Raw genomic sequence first — 19,666 nt, forward strand, 5'->3', positions numbered from 1 at the left:
ACATACCCTTGGAGTAGAGATTCTATCTCTAAAATTTTATACTGTGGATAGCCATACCCGTCAAAGAATGAAGATATGTGTAATGTTTTTATTGCAGCATTGTTTGCGATAGCAAAGATCAGGAAAAAAGCTGCAACACTCATCGAAGGAGACTGAGTAAGTGAAGTATGGTAGAGCCATACTTTGCCTCACCTACTATTCAGCCACTGGAAGTGTAAGGTTGATTTTTAAGTGCTGTATAGAAAGATGCTCAAGAAAAATTAAGTGCAAAAAAACAAAGCTGAATGGTATATACACCAGTAAGTTCATTTATTTTAGAAATCAAAAAGAACATATACATATATGAACATCACATATGTACGTGTACACATAAGTATGTGCTTCAATGTGTGTCTGTGAGTGTATGTACACACTTCTAGGTAGACTACCAAAAACCTATTAATTATGATCCAACTTGTGAGTGTCTTTCATTTTAAAGTCAGTGAGAGTCAATGTCTTATTTGAAAGCATTATGCTCTATGAGCTTTCATCATGCATACTTGTTTTATAATGAAAACAACAGAGCTACAGAGAAGTCAGTATTATACTGGTGTATACAATAAATAGAAGTCAGTCAAGCTTTCCCTTCCGAAAAAAAAAACTATGAGAAGTAGTAAAATCCTGTCAGTCTTTTAAGTCAGTTTTTATTATTAAACCCTTATGGATATTATGTTTATGATACAAGCATGTATTGATATACATTTATATATATATGCTTATGAATATAAGACATGAACACATTGATAGATATCGAGACAGCCTCAAGAGGCTTCACACTTGTAACTAGTTAATTCAAACTTCATAGCAGAACTATTTTATTTTAGTCAGCATTCTCTGTGTGACACACAGCATGGGAACTTCATGTTGATAATTCATGATAATTTTGAATCATGAACACATTTGAGGTTACTTTGAGCACGTTGTACTTGATGAATGATACTTTCTGGTGATCTTAAGATACTTTTTGACCTAAGTTTATTAGTTGGGCATTTTGAAAATAAATGTTATATATCCAGGCTACAGAAGAACCCAAACTAAGACTTGCCACTAATTGGAGTTCTTTGACTGAAAATTTACTCCACAGATCCACATATTTTGGAGTTACTCCCTTGTACCACCGCAAGGAATTGGGAGCTGTTCAAATGAGTTTCCAGCCTGAAAAGTTCATCACCTACCTTTGTAATTCTAAACACACAGGGCATGATGTGTTTACGAGTATGATTCTTGAAAGGCGCTTATTAAATCAAAGAACTCCAGTTACCAGTGGGACTCCTTATTTTCTCATTTTATTTGAACACAATCACCTACCTTTTAGAAACTGAGAGTAGTTATCAATCATTCCTATGTCAAATACATGTAGAAATACTTAACACATTTTAGTACAGTTCTTACAGTGACGGATACATGTTCCCTACCTTGAGCTTGCAGTTGTCTTAGCAATTTGCCATCTGTGTTATCTACACATTCAGCACCGCCAACATCAGGAGGCCGACCGCTCCGCTGTCTCACGCTGGTATCCTCTCCTGGTCGCTCTCCCTCTGGATCCGGTGGTCGTCCCCCATGAGCTTCCATTGCCCTCACACGGGGAATGGCATCCTCTTCTTTCAAAGGACACCACTGCATTCCCTGTTAAGTAACATTTTATAGAAATAAAATATTATCAACAAAATAAACACAAGTGATCAATATGTCAGAAAATTCTAGGGAAACCTACACATATTAATTTTTATAAAGCTGTTGTAACCTTTAAAAATTTTAGTTTCTAATTCAAGTTACATTTAGAATTGTTCATGGCTTTTGGTATATATTTCGTATTCTTACTTTAATTATTTCAACTTTAAATACACTGACAGATATATACCTGGACCTATAAACATATATAGACATACATCTTAATCACCATTTCTGAACCATAATGACTGTAAAGTTGGCGGGTATTTGAAAAGATTAGTTGAGTGATGACACCTCTACGGATTGCTCTCAGGAGCATCAGTTCAACCAAACATGAAGCTATCCAAATAACAAACAAAAGACTCTCTTTATAGAAAAAACACAGCTAATAAATCAAGAAGGAATGTAAGAGTCAGACTATTACCATTTTGCAATATCTCATGGATTAATGGATCTAAGCTTTACATTTGAATGGTTGCCAATCACCAAAAAAGGGAGACAACTGGACCGACAGAAGGAGGTTCACTTCATCACCTATAAACTAATCCTCCCCCTCCCAAAAAACAAAACCTGGAAATGATTAAGCCTCCAGATTAAATCACTAAAACTTAACGGGGAAAATTTACTTGCCGTATATATTAAACTACACGGCAAAATCCAGTCTGAAGGAAATCCCACAAATTACCCAGTTTATTCAACAAACAAATTTCAAGAAGTGAAAACACTGTGGGAAGACTAAAGGGGCCTTAAAGCATGTATCAAACATGCCCAATGTTTGGATCTTACCTAGATTTTGATTCAAATAGACAAACTGTCCGGAAATTCTGACAGTTAAGAATTTAAACAATGAAAATTTTGAACAATGTCTGATATTTGATGATATCAAGAAGTTATCATTTTAAATTATGATAATGCTATTCTCATACTTTTGTAGAAAACAAGAATTCTTATCTTTTAGACACACTTGCAGATGAAGTACAATGTCTAAGATTTGCTTCATCAGATTATGGAAGAGGAGGAGTAGATGGGAATATATGTAAAACAATATTGTTCATATGATAATTTCTAAAGCTGATGATAGGTACATGATGTACATTCTTTTGTCTACTTTTGTGATATTTCAGATTTGCCACTTTAAGTCTCCTCATGGGAACATATACACCAGCATAACGCTAGTGTATTACAGGAAGAAGCCTGCTTAGTGCATAGGTAATAATCAAGAGCTGGCTGTCCTCCGTAAGGCATCAAAACAAATACACTGTTACATGACCTTATTTGGAGTCCAAAGTACCATGTCCACACATAGGAAAAGCATCCTTTCAAAATAACCTTTCCAAAACAATTTTAAATTACCTTATACTCCTTTCTTGACAGAGAATTCCTTTGCTGTGAACGTTAAGAAAATTTTTAAATGTTTCTTATTCCTTCAAAGAATCTCAAAGCAGGATTCACCTGAACCACTCTGGGCACTTCTGCAGCCAGAGCCAGCAGTCCTGACCGCCCTTTATGCTGTGGTGCCAGGCTCAGAATCATGGCATATGATGACCTCATAGAGTGGGTGCCATGGACACAAGCACTGCTCTTTCCCCATCATGGAGGACAGTTAGACCCCACAGTCCAAGCACCGTGCTTTGTCCGAGGCATTTTGAATGCACTCTTTACTTTAATCTTCATAATCATTTTACCTAGGAAGGTGGGTTTTACTGTCCCTGTATTACCATTGAGGGAATCACACACCAAGTGAGGTTAAATCGTTTCCTGAGGTGCCCTGGCAATAAGGAACAGAAATGTGTGATTTGAACCCAGGACTGTCTCTCTCTAAAACCTGGGGTATTAGCCACTACATGTACTTCACTGATATTACAAAGACATTTTTATACTTGATACTCATCACAATATTCAGGCATGAAAGCACAGTCAAGATGATGCTATGGCAGGGTTACAGAAAAAAACCAATGCATATACTCAGTGTCTACATGTCAAAAAAATATCTAAACTAAATCTGTTCAGTAATTCCTATTTTAAATAATAATTCTGACGAGAGAATTTTTGCTGAGATTTCAAATGAAGTCAGTGGGATCAGCACTTGTACTAACTGCATTTTTACACCATGAAACACTAAGAAGGAAGCCAGCAGAACAGCTTTATGTTCACCAGCATGGGGAGATTTTGACTGAATTTCAAGGGTTCCATCAATTAATCTTTTTTTTATCCAGTAATAATTTTTACACAGTTATATTTTATTCAGATAGGAAAATATACCTGTGTCCAAAAAGGTACAGATTATGTTGATGTCCAAAATTCACCTGACAAATGACATCATTTACATTTTGCTTTTGGCATTTATAAATAAATACTTTCTAAGGTGTTTCATGTATTGGGCTATCTTCTAACTCCAGGATTTCATAAAATGAGAAATGGATTGTTAGGAAAATCTCAACCTAGTATTAAAACTTTAATTCACTCAACAGTCAAAACAATTGTGGGTGACGAAAAAAAGTAGTATTTTTTCTCAGTAAGCTTTTCCTTAGAAAAAGCAAATTAAATTTATATCATTTGATTCCTATGCTTTTTCATCATTCAGAAATTATGCATAAAAAGTTTATTCTTTTTTTCTTTATTTCTAAGACTAAGATAGTAAATGGTTCTTGAAAATAATCTTTAAGATCTAAAAGAAACAGGATAAAGAGAAAAAAGATGACTAAGAAGATAGAGATGGTGACAGATCAAGCCTTTTATACCGTTATAATTCTCCTTTCTACAGTTACTAATTTAAATCTTTCAGTAACACATTCATTTCTATAAATACTACGGTGAGAGAGAAGAAAAAAAAGGTTTATGGAAACATACAAAAGCATAACGCTAGTGTATTACAGGAAGAAGCCTGCTTAATGCATAGGTAATAAAGAAGAGCTGGTTGTCCTCCGTAAGGCAATCAAAACAAATACACTGTTACATGACCTTATTTGGAGTCCAAAGTAGTATTTCCAGACATAGGAAAAGCATCCTTTCAAAGTAACCTTTCTAAAACAATTTTAAATTACCTTATACTTCTTTTTTGACAGAGAATTCCTTTGCTGTGAACGTTAAGAAAATTTTTAAATGTTTCTTATTCCTTCAAAGAATCTCAAAGCAGGATTCACCTGAACCACTCTGGGCACTTCTGCAGCCAGAGCCAGCAGTCCTGACTGCCCTTTATGCTGTGGTGCCAGGCTCAGAATCATGGCACATGATGACCTCACACAGTGGGTGCCATGGACACAAGCACTGCTCTTCCCCCATCATGGAGGACAGTTAGACCCCACAGTCCAAGCACCGTGCTTTGTCCGAGGCATTTTGAATGCACTCTTTACTTTAATCTTCATAATCATTTTACCTAGGAAGGTGGGTTTTACTGTCCCTGTATTACCATTGAGGGAATCACACACCAAGTGAGGTTAAATCGTTTCCTGAGGTGCCCTGGCAATAAGGAACAGAAATGTGTGATTTGAACCCAGGACTGTCTCTCTCTAAAACCTGGGGTATTAGCCACTACATGTACTTCACTGATATTACAAAGACATTTTTATACTTGCTACTCATCACAATATTCAGGCATGAAAGCACAGTCAAGATGATGCTATGGCAGGGTTACAGAAAAAACCAATGCATATACTCAGTGTCTACATGTCAAAAAAATATCTAAACTAAATCTGTTCAGTAATTCCTATTTTAAATAATAATTCTGACGAGAGAATTTTTGCTGAGATTTCAAATGAAGTCAGTGGGATCAGCACTTGTACTAACTGCATTTTTACACCATGAAACACTAAGAAGGAAGCCAGCAGAACAGCTTTATGTTCACCAGCATGGGGAGCTTTTGACTGAATTTCAAGGGTTCCATCAATTAATCGTTTTTTTTATCCAGTTACAATTTTTACACAGTTATATTTTATTCAGCTAGGAAAATATACCTGTGTCCAAAAAGGTACAGATTATGTTGATGTCCAAAATTCACCTGACAAATGACATCATTTACATTTTTGCTTTTGGCATTTATAAATAAATACTATCTAAGGGCGATTCATGTAACCGGCTATCTTCTGACTCCGGGATTTCATAAAATGAGAACTGGATTGTTAGGAAAATCTCAAGCTTGTATTAAAACTTTAATTCACTCAACACTCAAAACAACTGTGGGTGATGAAAAAAAGAAGTATTTTTTGTCAATAAACTTTTCCTTAGAAAAGGCAAATACAATTTATATCATTTGATTCCTATGCTTTTACATCATTCAGAAATTATGCATAAAATGGAGTTTATTCTTTCCTTAATTTCTAAGACTAAGATAGTAAATGGTTCCTGAAAATAATCTTTAAGATCTAAAAGAAACAGGATAAAGTGAAAAAAGATGACTAAGAAGATAGAGATGGTGACAGATCAAGCCTTTTATACCATTATAATTCTCCTTTCTACAGTTACTAATTTAAATCACTAGCAGTAACACATTCATTTCTATAAATACTATGGTGAGAGAGAAGAAAAGGTTTATGTTTTTTCAGACTGAATGAAATAATCATAGTAAATGAGTAAAGTTCACTCTACACTGTAACACATACCAGTATACTATTAGGCTGTGATGCGTCATCATAAAGACAGTTTCCGCTACTTAAGACACTTGAGGCACCTACTCTATACAGGCACATTCTCTACAGAGGTTAAGTGGGAGAGCGTCCTCTCCTCAAAGGACAAGCATCTCTAACTGGGACCTCAGACTCGGGTCACTGACTCAGGCGATCCCAGAACGTCACCCTGAGTAGGTGATGAGTCTGAAAAAGGATGCAGAGGTCGGGACAGAAAGTTGTCTCAAATGTCCACTTAACAAATAAAGATGGTCTGACTTAGGGCCTGAGAACTAGAGCTAGAAAAGCAGGTAAATAATGAGGCTCTTTTCTTGGAGAGAGGACTGCCTGGATGTGAGGGAAAGAAGCCCGACTGGAGACCAGGCAGGTCTGAAGTGGCCTCTAAGTAACATGGAAAAGGCAAAGAGTAGTAAAGTTTTCTTCCAGAACCAAGTTAACATAGAAGATGGAGAAATACTTGAGGAAAATGGCAAATAAATTTATTACTTTCAAGTATTTCAAGATTAGAAAAATTACCTCAAATGAATTGATTTTAGAATGTTTCCATTATTCAGAATTTTTTTAAGATTATGAAATTTTATTTAAATGTGAGTTTCTATTTCAATATTCCCATTACTCTTCATAAATGATACTCCAAAGTATAGCTAAACGTCTCATGAGCAACTGGTCTGTGTTCACTGTGCCTTGTGGACACTGAGCTGTCTAAGTAACTGGACTTCCTGTCTCACTGACAACCAGAGTCCCCTGTCCACCGGCCCGTGTTCAGGTCTTAATAGGACGTGTGATCAAGTCTCACTTGTGCCTTTATATCGTTGCTGTCTTTATGTTCCTTTTGTTGCTCCCATTTTTGTTTGAGTTTATATACTTCAGGATGGTTTAATAGGGAGGGGAGCAGTAAATAAGTAAATGAGGGAACCCATTCCACCAAAAGTCAGCTTTCACTGAATGATTTGCCAACTTACTGAGATTTTTCTTTTTTTGAAGCATACTTGCATATAGTAAAACGCATAAATCTTAGGTACAGAGTTTGAGGGGTTTAGACAAATGTATACATGCATGTAATCCACACACTAATCAAACTGAAGAACAATGCCATCACATGAGAAAGAGCCAATATATTCCAACCTCAAGTTTGGGGATTTCAAAAAAACCTATTCTGAAGTATAATAAACTTCAGAATAATAAACACATCCACTTAAAGTGTACAATTTGATCACATTTACATATATTATTCAATTATGAATCTACAATCACAATCAAGCAAAAAGCATTTCGATTACCTCCCAATGATTCCTTCTGCCCCTTTACAGTGCAGTTTTCTCTCTACTCCTGGCCACAGGCAACTAGTAATTTGCTTTTTGACAACGTAGTTTTCTTTTCCTGTAAATTTATAAAATGGGAACCATGCAATATGTACACTATTTCATCTGACTTCTTTCTTTCAGCCTAATTAGTTTAAGATTCATTGATAATGTGTGTATCAACACTTCTTTTTCTTTTTATTAGAAAGTGGTATTTCCTTACAGAGATGTACCACTTTTCAAAATCCACTCTCCAGTTAGTGGGTATTATTTCTAGTTTCGGGCTATTGTGAATGAAGCCACTATGAACATTTGAGGCATTTCCATGTGGGTATAGTTTTCCATTTGTCTTAGGTAAGTACTAAGAAGTGGGATTGCTAGGAGATACAGTGTTTATTTTTAGGAATTTCTAAAGTGCTTGTATTGTCTCATATTCCCACTTGCAATGTTGAGAGTTCCAAATGCTTCAAACTCTTGCCAACGTTTGTTATTATTAGTCTTTAAATGTAGCCATTGAATGGGTTAGTCTACTGGTATGTATTTATGCTTTTAATTTGCATTTTGAGATAATCCCATTTATCAATCTTTAATTTATGCATTGCGCTTTGGTGCCAAGAACTCTTCCCCTTCTCCTACTCCTGAATAGTTCTGTGTTCTCTTCTGAAACTCTTACACTTCACATGTTGGCTTATGATCAATTTTGAGTTCATTTTGTTTGTTTGTTTGAGAGGGCATCTCTCATATTTCTTGATCCAATGGTGGTTAACAATAAAATTCTGTATAGGGGACTCAATGCACAATCATTAATCCACCCCAAGCCTAATTCTCAACAGTCTCCAATCTTCTGAAGCATAACGAACAAGTTCTTACATGGTGAACAACTTCTTACATAGTGAATAAGTTCTTACATGGTGAACAGTGCAAGGGCAGTGATATAACAGAAACTTTCAGTTTTGATCACGCATCATGAACTATAAACAATCAAGTCAGATTTGATTTTTATACTTGATTTATATGTGAATCCCACATTTCTCCCTTATTATTATTATCTTTTTTTTAGATAAAATGCTGGAGTGGTAGGTAGATGCAAGATAAAGGTAGAAAACATAATTTAGTGCTCTAAGAGGGCAAATGTAGATGATCAGGTCTGTGCCTGTAGACTGAGTGTTAATCCAATCTAGACAAGGGCGACAAAACATCCATGTATGCAGAAGATTTCTCTCAAAACAGGGGGGGTGAAGTTCTAAGCCGCACCTCTGTTGATCCCCAATTTCTCACCTGATGGCCCCCCTGCGACTGTGCCTGTCTTAGGTTGTTCCTCCCTTGAGGAATCTTACCCGTCTCTGGCTAACCAGTCATCTTCCGGGGCCATACAGGGAAATGTAAAGTTGGTGAGAGAGAAGCAATATTGTTTGACAAGGTTAGCTTTTTACTTCTTTGCAGATTTATGCCCTGTGGCTTCTATGCCCAGCATTTGTCTTCAGGTATCTTTACCACTTGGAAGAACTATGATACTCGGTAAATTTGATATGAGGCACGAATTCTATTTAAGGGTTGTAATTAGGAAGGAAGAAGAAAAGCTACAGAAGTAGCAGACGGAAGAAAACATGGGAAGATTGATTATTTCTTTGACATATCTTCTTGTAGAGTAACGTAAGCATGTACAGGTTTTATCAAACTACTAATTAAATTGCATACACACATAACAATAATAGGAATACAGCTACATAACAAAAGCAGACCTACAATTACCAGCCATATCCCTTACTGAGATTTTTTTTGCTGTTGTTTTGTTCTTTAAGTTTTAGTATCACCAAACCTTTGCTTCAAGTATTTCCTCTCAGATCTGCAGTCCTAGGCAACTGTCAATTTCTCACATTAATATTTGGGATGCCTAGCACTTCCTGACTGATCAATGTTATATAAATGAATGAATGAACTTACATTTTTCACAATTGGAAACTGTACCTATTCTAGGCCTTGCCTGAAATACCTGTGGTGAATGTTTTAAACCTGGATTAAGGTGTCTGGTCTGACGGTTTTAGGTCTGTTAGTCATTCAGTGAATTGATCATTTACCAAATTATTTCTGGCTAAACAATTTTCAGTAAATTTAACTATAGCTCAAATAAAACAATGTTACCTTCTTTTTTTAAAAAAACCACCTTTCTATTTGTAAGTGTACTTCCAGAATCCCTTATTTCCTGGTAATTAGTTTATAAAAAGACTTTTGGAATATCTTACCTAAAAGAGAATTAATCTTAAAGGCCTGCTTATATATATATATATATATTCTTCACATTGCAGATGAGGGAATTAAGGCCTAGAAAAGTAGGCTACAGAGGGGATTCTGAAAAGACCGTGGCAGAAAAACCCTGGGATCACCTCTTCTCATGTACACACCTAGGAAACTACATGCAATATGCCCCACTCTGGAAATAACCTAAAGACAAAACAGAATTTCCATAGCTAATGACAAGAAGAGGCCACACTGAGAAGGGTAAAAGGGCAGAGCTGTGGTCAGCCCCATCTCCTGTCCTGCCCCACCCCCCATGAATGAGAGGGAGCAGGCATGGGGGGTGAGGGGATGAAGCCTACACCAGGGCCGCCCCAGGAAGATGAGCCCTCTGGCTTTGAGAATCAGTGTGGCTGAACTCTGGGACGGCCAGAGGACTCTCGGAGGCCTAGCCTCTGCTCCTGGAGGACGGGTGTGCTGATGATCCATCTGAGACCCAGCAGTTTGAAAAGCACCTAAATTATATGTGATTTATGGATTAACATTGGGATGTGTGTCAGAGGGATGGGATATGCTGGAGATGTATCCAGGGGAAGAGGGGCTGTGGGTGCCATTTTTTCTTGCCGTCCCTCAGCCTAGCTGGCCGGACACTTACAGGAGTCTGTTCTGACACTCTCTGTGGTACTCAGCAAAGGCCGTCCTAAGAGGGAAGTATACTGCGATACAGGCCTACCTCAGAAAAGAGGAACAGTCCCATATAAACAGTCTAAACTCACAGTGAAACTACAAAAAGATGAACAAATGAGGGCCAAAGTCAGCAGAAGGAGGGACATAAGATTAGAGCACAAATACATAAAATCGAGAAAGATAAAACAGAAAGAATCAATGAAAGTGGGAGCTGTTTCTTAGAGAAAATAAACAAAATAGGTAAGTCCCTAGCCAGACTTAACAAGAAAAAAAGGACTCTACACAAGTAAGCAGAATCAGAAATGATAAAGGAAGAATCACTATGGGCACCACAAAAATACAAAGAATGATGAGAGAATACTATGAAAAATCATATGCTAACAAACTGGATAACCTAGAAAAAATGGACAACTTTCTAGAAAAATACAACCTTCCAAGACTGACTCAAGAAAAACAGAAAATCTGAACAGACCAATTACCAGCAACAAAACTGAACTGGTAATCAAAAAACTACCTAAAGAACAAAACCCCCAGATCAGATGCCTAAACCACTGAATTTAATGAAACGTTTAGAGAAGACCTAACACCCATCCTCCTTAGTTTGCCAAAAAGTAGAGGAGGAGGGAATACTCCCAAACTCATTCTATGATGCCAGCATCACTCTAATACCAAAACCATGCAAAGACACCACAAAATAAAGAAAATTACACACCAATATCCCTGATGAACATAGATGAAAAAATACTCAACAAAATATTAGCAAACAGAATTCAAAATTATCATCAAAAAGATCATCCACCATGATCAAGTAGCATTTATTCCAGGAGTTCAAGGAAGGTACAATATGAGAAAAGCCATTAACAGAAAGAAGGACAAAAACCACATGATCATCTACATGGACGTTGAAAAAGCATTCGACAAACTTCAACATCCACTCATGATATAAACTCTCAACAAAATGAGTATAGAGGGCAAGTACCCTCAACATAATAAAGGCCATATATGATAAACCGACAGCTACCATCATAGTAAACAGCGAGAAGCTGAAAGTCTTTCCTTTTAAGATCAGGAACAAGACAAGGATTCCCACCCTTCTCACTTTTATTCAACATAGTTATGGAGGTCCTTGCCACAGCAATTAGACAACACACAGAAATAAAGGGCATCCAGATTGGTAAGGAAGAAGTTAAACTTTCACTGTTTGCAGATGACATGATATTGTACATCAAAAGCCCTAAATAATCCACTTCAAAACTGCTGGATCTAATATCTGAATTCAGCGAATTTGCAGGATACAAAACTAATACACAGAAATCTCTTGCATTCCTATACACTAATGATAAACGAGCAGAAATAGAAATCAGGAAAACAATTCCATTCACATTTACATCAAAAACAATAAAATACCGAGGAATAAACCTAACCACGAAGTAAAAGACATATACTCTGAAAACTACAAGACACTCAGGAGAGAAATTAAAGAAGATACCAACAAATGGAAACACATCCTGTGATCAAGGATAGGAAGAAATAATACTGTCAAAACGGCCATCTTGCCTAAAGCAATCTACAGATTCAATGCAATCTCTATCAAAATACCAACAGCATTCTTCAATGAACTATAGCAAATAGTTCTAAAATTTGTATGGAACCATAGAGAACTCAAATAGCCAAAACAATCCTGAGAACAAAGAAAAAGTGGAGGGTTGGGGGGATCATTCTCCCCGACTTCAAGCTCTACTACAAAGCCACAGTAATTAAGACAATTTGGTACGGGCACAAGAACAGACCCGTGCAACAATGGAACAGACAAGAGAACCCGGATATCAACCCAAGCATATATGACCAATTAATATAAAATTAAGGAGGCATGGACACACAATGGGGAAATGACAGCTTCTTCAACAACTGGTGTTGGCAGAACTGGGCAGCTACATGCAAGAGAATGAACCTGGATTGTTGTCTAATCCCATACACAAAAGCAAACTCAAAATGGATCAAAGACCTGAATGTAAGTCGTGAAACCATAAAACTCTTAAGAAGAAAACATAGCCAAAAAATCTCTTGAATATAAACATGAGCAACTTTTTCTTGAACTCATCTCCTCAGGCAAGGGAAACAAAATAAAAAATGAACAAATGGGACTGCATCATGTTAAAAAGCTTCTGTACAGAAAAGGACACCATCAGCAGAACAAAAATGCATCCTAGAGTATGGGAGAATATATTTGTAAATGACATATCCAACAAGAGGTTATCATCCAAAATACATGACTCACACACCTCAACACCCAAAAAGGAAATAACCGTTCTAAAAAATAGGTGGAAGATATGAACAGACACTTCGCCAAAGAAGAAATTCAGATGGCAATCAGGCACATGAAAAGATGCTCCACATTGCTAATTATCAGGGATATACAAATTAAAACCACAATATTCACCTCATACCAGTTAGGATGACCAACATCAAAAGATCAGGAACAACAAATGCTGGCGAGGATGGGGAGAAAGAGGAACAGTCCCACACTGCTGGTGGGAATGTAAAGTAGTTCAAGCACGGTGGAAAGTAGTATGGAGGTTCCTCAAAAAACTCAAAATAGAAATACCATGTAACCTGGGAATTCCACTCCTAGGAATGTACATAAAGAAAACAAATTCTCAGGTTCAAAAAGACATATGCAACCCCCCTCCCCCATGTTTATTGCAGCACTATTTACAATAGCCAAGAAATGGAAGCAACCTAAGTGTCCATCAGTAGATGAATGGATAAAGAGGAGTATTCTATATACACAATAGAATACTATCCAACCATAAGAAAGAAGCAAATCCCACCATGTGCAAAAACATGGATGGAGCTAGAGGGTATTATGCTCAGTGACATAAGCCAGGTGGAGAAAGACAAGTACCAAATGATTTCACTCATCTGTGCAGTGTTAACAACCAAGCAAAAACTGAAGGAACATAGCAGCAGCAGACTCACAGAACCCGACACTGGACTAATGGTTACCAAAGGGAAAGGGACTGGCGAGAGTGGGTGGGAAGGTAGGGAGAAGGGGAGTAATGGGCATTACAATTAGCACCCATAGCATAGTCGGGGGAACGAGGAAGACAGTAAAGCACAGAGAAGAGAAGTAGTGACTCTATAGCATCTTAGTACACAGATGGACAGTGACTGTAATGTGGTATGTGGTGGGGACGTGATAATGGGGGGGATCTAGTAAGCACAATGTTGCTCATGTGATTGTGTATTAATGATACCAAAATAAAATAAATAAATATTTGATGAAAGAATAAATGAATGAAAAAAAGGAGAACACTTGCTGTACAAGAGATTCTGGTAGTCGGAGAGCTTCGCTGGAGAATTCTACCAAACTCTTAAAGAATTCATGTCAATCTTTCCCAAAATCTTCGAAAAAACTGAAGAGTACAGAGCACTTCCAAGCTCACTCTATGAGGCCACCACTACCCTGACATCAATCCAGATTAGGATGCCATGAAAAAACATGACTGCAGACCAATATTCTTATTGAAAATAGATGCAAAATTCTTAGTGAGGTCATGAAAATGACAGAAAGTCTATGGTCCAGAATGCAGACATATTTTTCTCATAGTTGATGCACTTACTGATATTTAAAGCTGGTCTGCAGGTAAGAATTATCAACAATTTTGATTTTCTAATGTGGGTCATGTAGGATTTCTGTGGTAAATTATGCCTCTAATTGGAAAAATACAGTGGACAATTTTCTATGATGGTGCAAATGTAGTGGTGCAGTGACCACTGGAAAATCTGAATGAAGGAATATCAGGGATATTGCAGGTTTTCTGTAAGTCTGAAATTATCTGAAAACACTCTTCTAAATGACTGTGCTCATACTATGCCATTAAGTCAATCTGACCACAAAATACGTTACAGACGAAGAGCTTGATTTACCCCAGATGAACCAAGTTGTAAAGCTAAACCTAATCAACCTTGTAAGAAACTGAACATTCAGAAGGCAGTACATGAGTATTGTATTGTTACTGTACCTTCAGTGTGACGGATAATTTGTGGAGCCTGGGGAAACACTGAGAACTTTAAACCCCTTTTTCTATCATGACGCCTTTCCTCACCTGGCTGCTATGAAAACTCTCGAACCCTTGCCACAGGGCACAGGACAGGGACAAGGGCATTCCCTCTTACTGCCGCTCCTCCCGTTAAGGCCCATGGCGCCCCCAAACTACTGCATCCAGTCCTCTCCACGAGGCTGACGGAGGACAGAAGCTGGGGTCTCAGCTGTCATTTTGCTTCTTGCATGGTGCTGCTCTGAGTCTGTCCCTGCAGGTATGACCCAGCAGCATGAAGAGGGGACTGGAGAGAGAGAATCACCACTCTGGCTCTGTTGGGGTGGGATTCTCTAAGGACAAATTACCGGGCAAGCGGCAGGAAGGAGCAACGTGACCTTGAGGGGAATTCATGGTGCAGAGGTATGTGGGCTATGTGATGAACAGACATCCCCTGTGCTGCCGTAGGGGACTACATGGAATTGGTGCACTTTGACACAGGTTAACATGACTCAAAAGTTAATACATGGAATATCAAAGGAGAATATACACTATGCTGAATCCAAATCTTGATACAAAATATTACTAAATTCTATGCAAATTAGCACTCTGGAATGGTATTTTGAGTACTGGAAATAAATTTTAGGTGTCTCCTGATAATTTTAAGACTCTCCTGAAAACTGACAATTTAACCAAGCAGCATGATTATAAGTTCACTCGTTTTTAAAAACACAATGAGACGATATAAATTTGGAAGTATGTTGTACGAATGTAAAACTTTAATAAGGCACACGTATATACTTCATGAATTTGAAAATTAAAAACAGTAAATTGAAAATGTTTCTGGCTTTAGTACAAATATGTAAACTTGAAATATTACATTGTGAGATATAATACATACGCTCTTTAAATATTTAAGAGAAATTCAATTATTCCAAGGTCATAGGAAATTAACCATTATGAGAATTAATAGAAGCATTGGTAGAAAGCATCTGAATTCCATGGTCAGATACTGTCCACAATTCAAGCAATCCCTGAATGTACACCTACTAACCCTGTGTGTGAATCTGTGTCAGGCTTCCTCAATTAAAGCAATTCAGAAGAAGTAAATCCTACAGCAAGCTATAGGTTTTATAGACATAGAAACCCTTGTAAAATAAGGATTCTATACAATACTTATGAGAAACTAAAACAAAACCCCTGTGAATAGTCCAGAAAATTTTAGATTCCTTTAGTAATTAAGAAAACTCCCTCAGGAGTTCTAACACGTAAAATACACAGTGCTAAACTCAGAAGCACGCTGGCACAGACAGACTCTCAAACTTAATGCACTTGATCATGATGAGATGATCCTATGAATCATAAACAAATGGTTAAAAAACAGCTCTAGTGAAAAACCAGGACAATATGTAATTCCTCATGATTGTTAGAATGCCTGTCATCTAGCTTACCAATAAAGAACATTAGGTAGAAAGTATATTAGAGGAATGTAAAGCTAAAGCAAGGTTTATGTACATTTTTTCTGAAGCTCAAAATAGACCAAAAAAGTAAAGGAATGTGCATGCTAAAAAGAAACTTGAACTTGCAATTATTACAAGAAGGAAGCACATGAAATAGGAAGGAGATTAGAAACATCTCACTGTTATCTCAGAAACCAAGATACACAAAAGTAAAGTACCTTCAGATTTCTACTTGGAATCTAAGAAATCTGTTTTCCATAAATGCATGTCATTTAGAAAAAGCATCCAATGTTTTGGCTCTTAAGCGTTACGGTGATTTCAGTCCTAAAGGTGTTTTGTGACTGCACAGGCATTCCCTGTCTAATAAAGGCCCTCAGACATCTCAATGATATACAAGACTGGGTCCATCAATTATGACCCACAGTATGGGAATCAGAATGTGTAAGTTAAGATGAAAGAAAATGGGGTTTGCAAACCAAGGTAAAGCAAACTAAAATGGCCCAGGACTCTGATTTCCCCCTCAAGGCCACAGACTGACTCTTGACTCACGTATCCTTGACTTGTTTTACAGGTATTTAGGCTCCACCAGACGAGCCACCTCCTGACAATGAGCAAGTGAACTCTAGCCTCAGTGGCGCCAGAAGGCTGACAGCTAACACTCCTCAAACAGTCCCGTCACCTCACCACGGACCCGTCAGAACAATGCCACAAGCTCATCACACATCCTGCAACCCTTTCCCATAACCTTTATAAGCCCTTGCTTGTAAGCCAATAGTGAGTGCAGGGCTTCAAACTTTAGCTATCCGTTCTCCTTGCTTGGGGAACGCCCACCTTCTTTCCCTATGTTAAAAAAAACCACATCCCAAAGTCAGGGTTTGGTTTCACTGCTCAGGTCAGTGTTTGGCTTTGCTGTATGCTGACTGAGTGGAAACAGGTGTGTCTCATTTGGTAACAACTTCACCTTAGATGGTGTTGAGCAGCATCCAGTAGGTGGCATGGAGACAAAAGACATCATCGTATTTTGTTCTAAACCTGATTCATAAAATTTGCTCACTCAAATCATGTATCAAAATAGATAGATGTTCCCTTGGTTAATTTATGCATGTTTTTAACAAATACATTCACACAGAGGTCTGGCAAAGAACATATTAGTGAAGGAAGTTAATTTTTTAAAATTATGTTCAACACTCATTCAGGAGAAATCATCAAGCACAATGATTATCCCATTTGAAAATGACAAGCCACAAGGGATATCAACATATTGATAAGTTAGCTTTTCAAAAGCTAGGGACATAAAAGCATACTAAATTCTGGTTTGGTATCAATAAAATAGTAGAACTCAAAATAATGTTCTGAATTTTAATGTACTTAAACTTCCACTTTTCAGTGGATCTCAATTACTTTAATGTTGGAAAAGTAACAATACAGGTGAGTGAAGGGACTTACTAGGGTGTGACTTTTTCCTCTTTGCCTCAGGTTCCAGGGAAGACTGGCTGGTCCCATTTCTTGATATGAATTTTATGATTGTGTATATGATGCTGAAGTGGCATTTCTCTACAGAAACAATCCTGAATCAAAACGATACAGAATAATATAAAGTTAATCCTTAGAAACCCTCAGTGAATGAGGAACATTGCGCATTAATTATTACGGGGTCAGATCCTTAAAGATGATTCACACAAGGGCACAAAGCTCTAAGAGCTGGCTCATTCCTCACTTGATCTGCTTCCATAAAGCATTTTAAATTCACAAAATATTATTCTTTCTGGGCACACACTATGCCCCAGACCCTGGAGCTATTACATAATCTAATTCTGGTCTTTCATAACAGTTTTATTGTATAGATAACACCAGCCCTATTTACCTAAGAAATTTTATGCAACACACGTAAAAAAAAATGTTACAATACTATATGAGAATTTAATAAAGAAATCATCTAGGAATATGACAGAAAATGGCCGGTTCTGTACTCACTCCTTACAGAAACATCCAGAAGAAATCATGGCAAAGCCCCATCTGCAGGTGTCAGGACCCCAACACAGGACGCATTTTCCTCCTGGTGGACTGGGCTCCCAAGGCATCCCAAAGTTGCAGCCCAGCCTCCTGGGTCCTGCACATACAAAAGCTCAAGTCTTCACTCTAGCAAAGGTACCAGAGTGCACAGGATGAGCACACGTGCTCAATGCGTGCCAGAAAAGGCAGGTTCAGGCATCCCATAGCTCAAACATAGTCACTACTGATGGCTGGGCCCCTTCTGAGAAGTCCTGGTAAAGGGCTCAAATCCAATATATGATTATTCAGTGAAAAATATATGGTTAGGTTAAAACAGAAATTGAGCCTGATGCTCTGTGCCCAGATGGGATTTTACACATATACCATAAACTTAAGAGCAAAGTGAACATAAAAAATTCTGATTTTCAGTCAAACATTAACATATGATGGGAATTTGTTAGAAACAGTATCATTTATATCCACCACAACCAAAAAATGCAAAAATACAAATGCTCAAATATAAATGCAACAAAATACTTATAGATCTCTGGGGAAAAACATGTGAAACATTTTTGACAGCAATGAAAGAAAAAACAAAACAACAGAGATATACTGCCAATGATCAAAATTCCATTACTAAGATGTCCATTTTCCTCAAATGGACTTAGAGCCCCCAAGTAATCCCAACAATAACCTTACCACACTATATTGCAGGAAGTGACAATTCATTTGAATACCTGTTCATCTATACAATGATAAAGAAGAAGTTGCACTCAAATGTTAAAATTTCAAGCTTAATTGCACAGCTGCAATAATTAAAGGAACATATTTAAAATGAATACACACAGGGCCTCTCTTGTCCCCTCCAGGTGTGAGCCACGAGCTCTGTCCTTTCGCTTTATCTCTAAATAAAAGCCTGTACCTTGCTCTCCTACCTTGAGTGTTTGTGAAGCTCATTCTTCGACTTCGTGAGCAAAAACCCCGGCATCGGAGTAACCCCAAACAACAAGTCTCCCAACCACAAAAGCACTGACACCTTCTCTGCCCTGACAGAAACCACTGAAGAAACAGAACTTGACAGCCCTTGACTGAGACTTCATGGTAACTGTCCAAAGCAGCGATTTCATCCTAATGGATCCAGAAGATGACTGAGAAATTAGATTTTGCCTTGCTATTTAAAAATCTTCAAACTAACTACCAAACTTCTAGAAAAAAAATAACACAGCACGTCTTCCTAGTTGCCCTGTTTCTTATCTGTGCTCCAACAACAAGGACCCTCCTGGCTGCAAGTGGATAACAGACTTGCCAAGCATGTAACTCCAATTTCAGGAGGCAAGCAACTTACATATTAGAAAGTTATAAAACTGCACTAGATTAAGTGAACAAATTGTATTTCCATTCTACAGTATTACCCTGATCTGTAAGCCTGTCTTCATTAGCCTGAATATTTTCAAACACCTAAAACTCAACTAGTTCTAACCACCTGCTTTACCAGTCAAAACCAAATGCGTGCTTGACACCCTCCATTTAAAAAACCCAGCTGTCTTGATGTTGATGTCTAGAACAAACACGTACCAGAGGTTTCCACAGGTCATTCACCCTTCTATTGGGCAGGTGTG

At 37.6% G+C, this 19,666-nt stretch overlaps 1 protein-coding gene across 1 annotated transcript in view; it reads right to left on the bottom strand.

Moving 5' to 3' along the window:
• Positions 1–17,569, bottom strand: part of LOC130681274 (bromodomain adjacent to zinc finger domain protein 2B-like) — a 106,306-nt gene extending 88,737 nt beyond the window's left edge. Inside the window, exons 1-2 of the mRNA XM_057493911.1 lie at positions 17,502–17,569; positions 1,455–1,665 (exon numbers count right to left, since the gene is read on the bottom strand). Of these exons, the coding sequence (XP_057349894.1) occupies positions 1,455–1,665; positions 17,502–17,558 (268 nt within the window). The 5' untranslated portion in view covers positions 17,559–17,569. The remainder of the gene's footprint in view (positions 1–1,454; positions 1,666–17,501) is intronic.
• Positions 17,570–19,666: the final 2,097 nt, after the last annotated feature.

This window comes from Manis pentadactyla, chromosome 16 (genome assembly GCF_030020395.1).
Source record: "Manis pentadactyla isolate mManPen7 chromosome 16, mManPen7.hap1, whole genome shotgun sequence".
Classification (NCBI taxonomy): Eukaryota; Metazoa; Chordata; class Mammalia; order Pholidota; family Manidae; genus Manis; species Manis pentadactyla.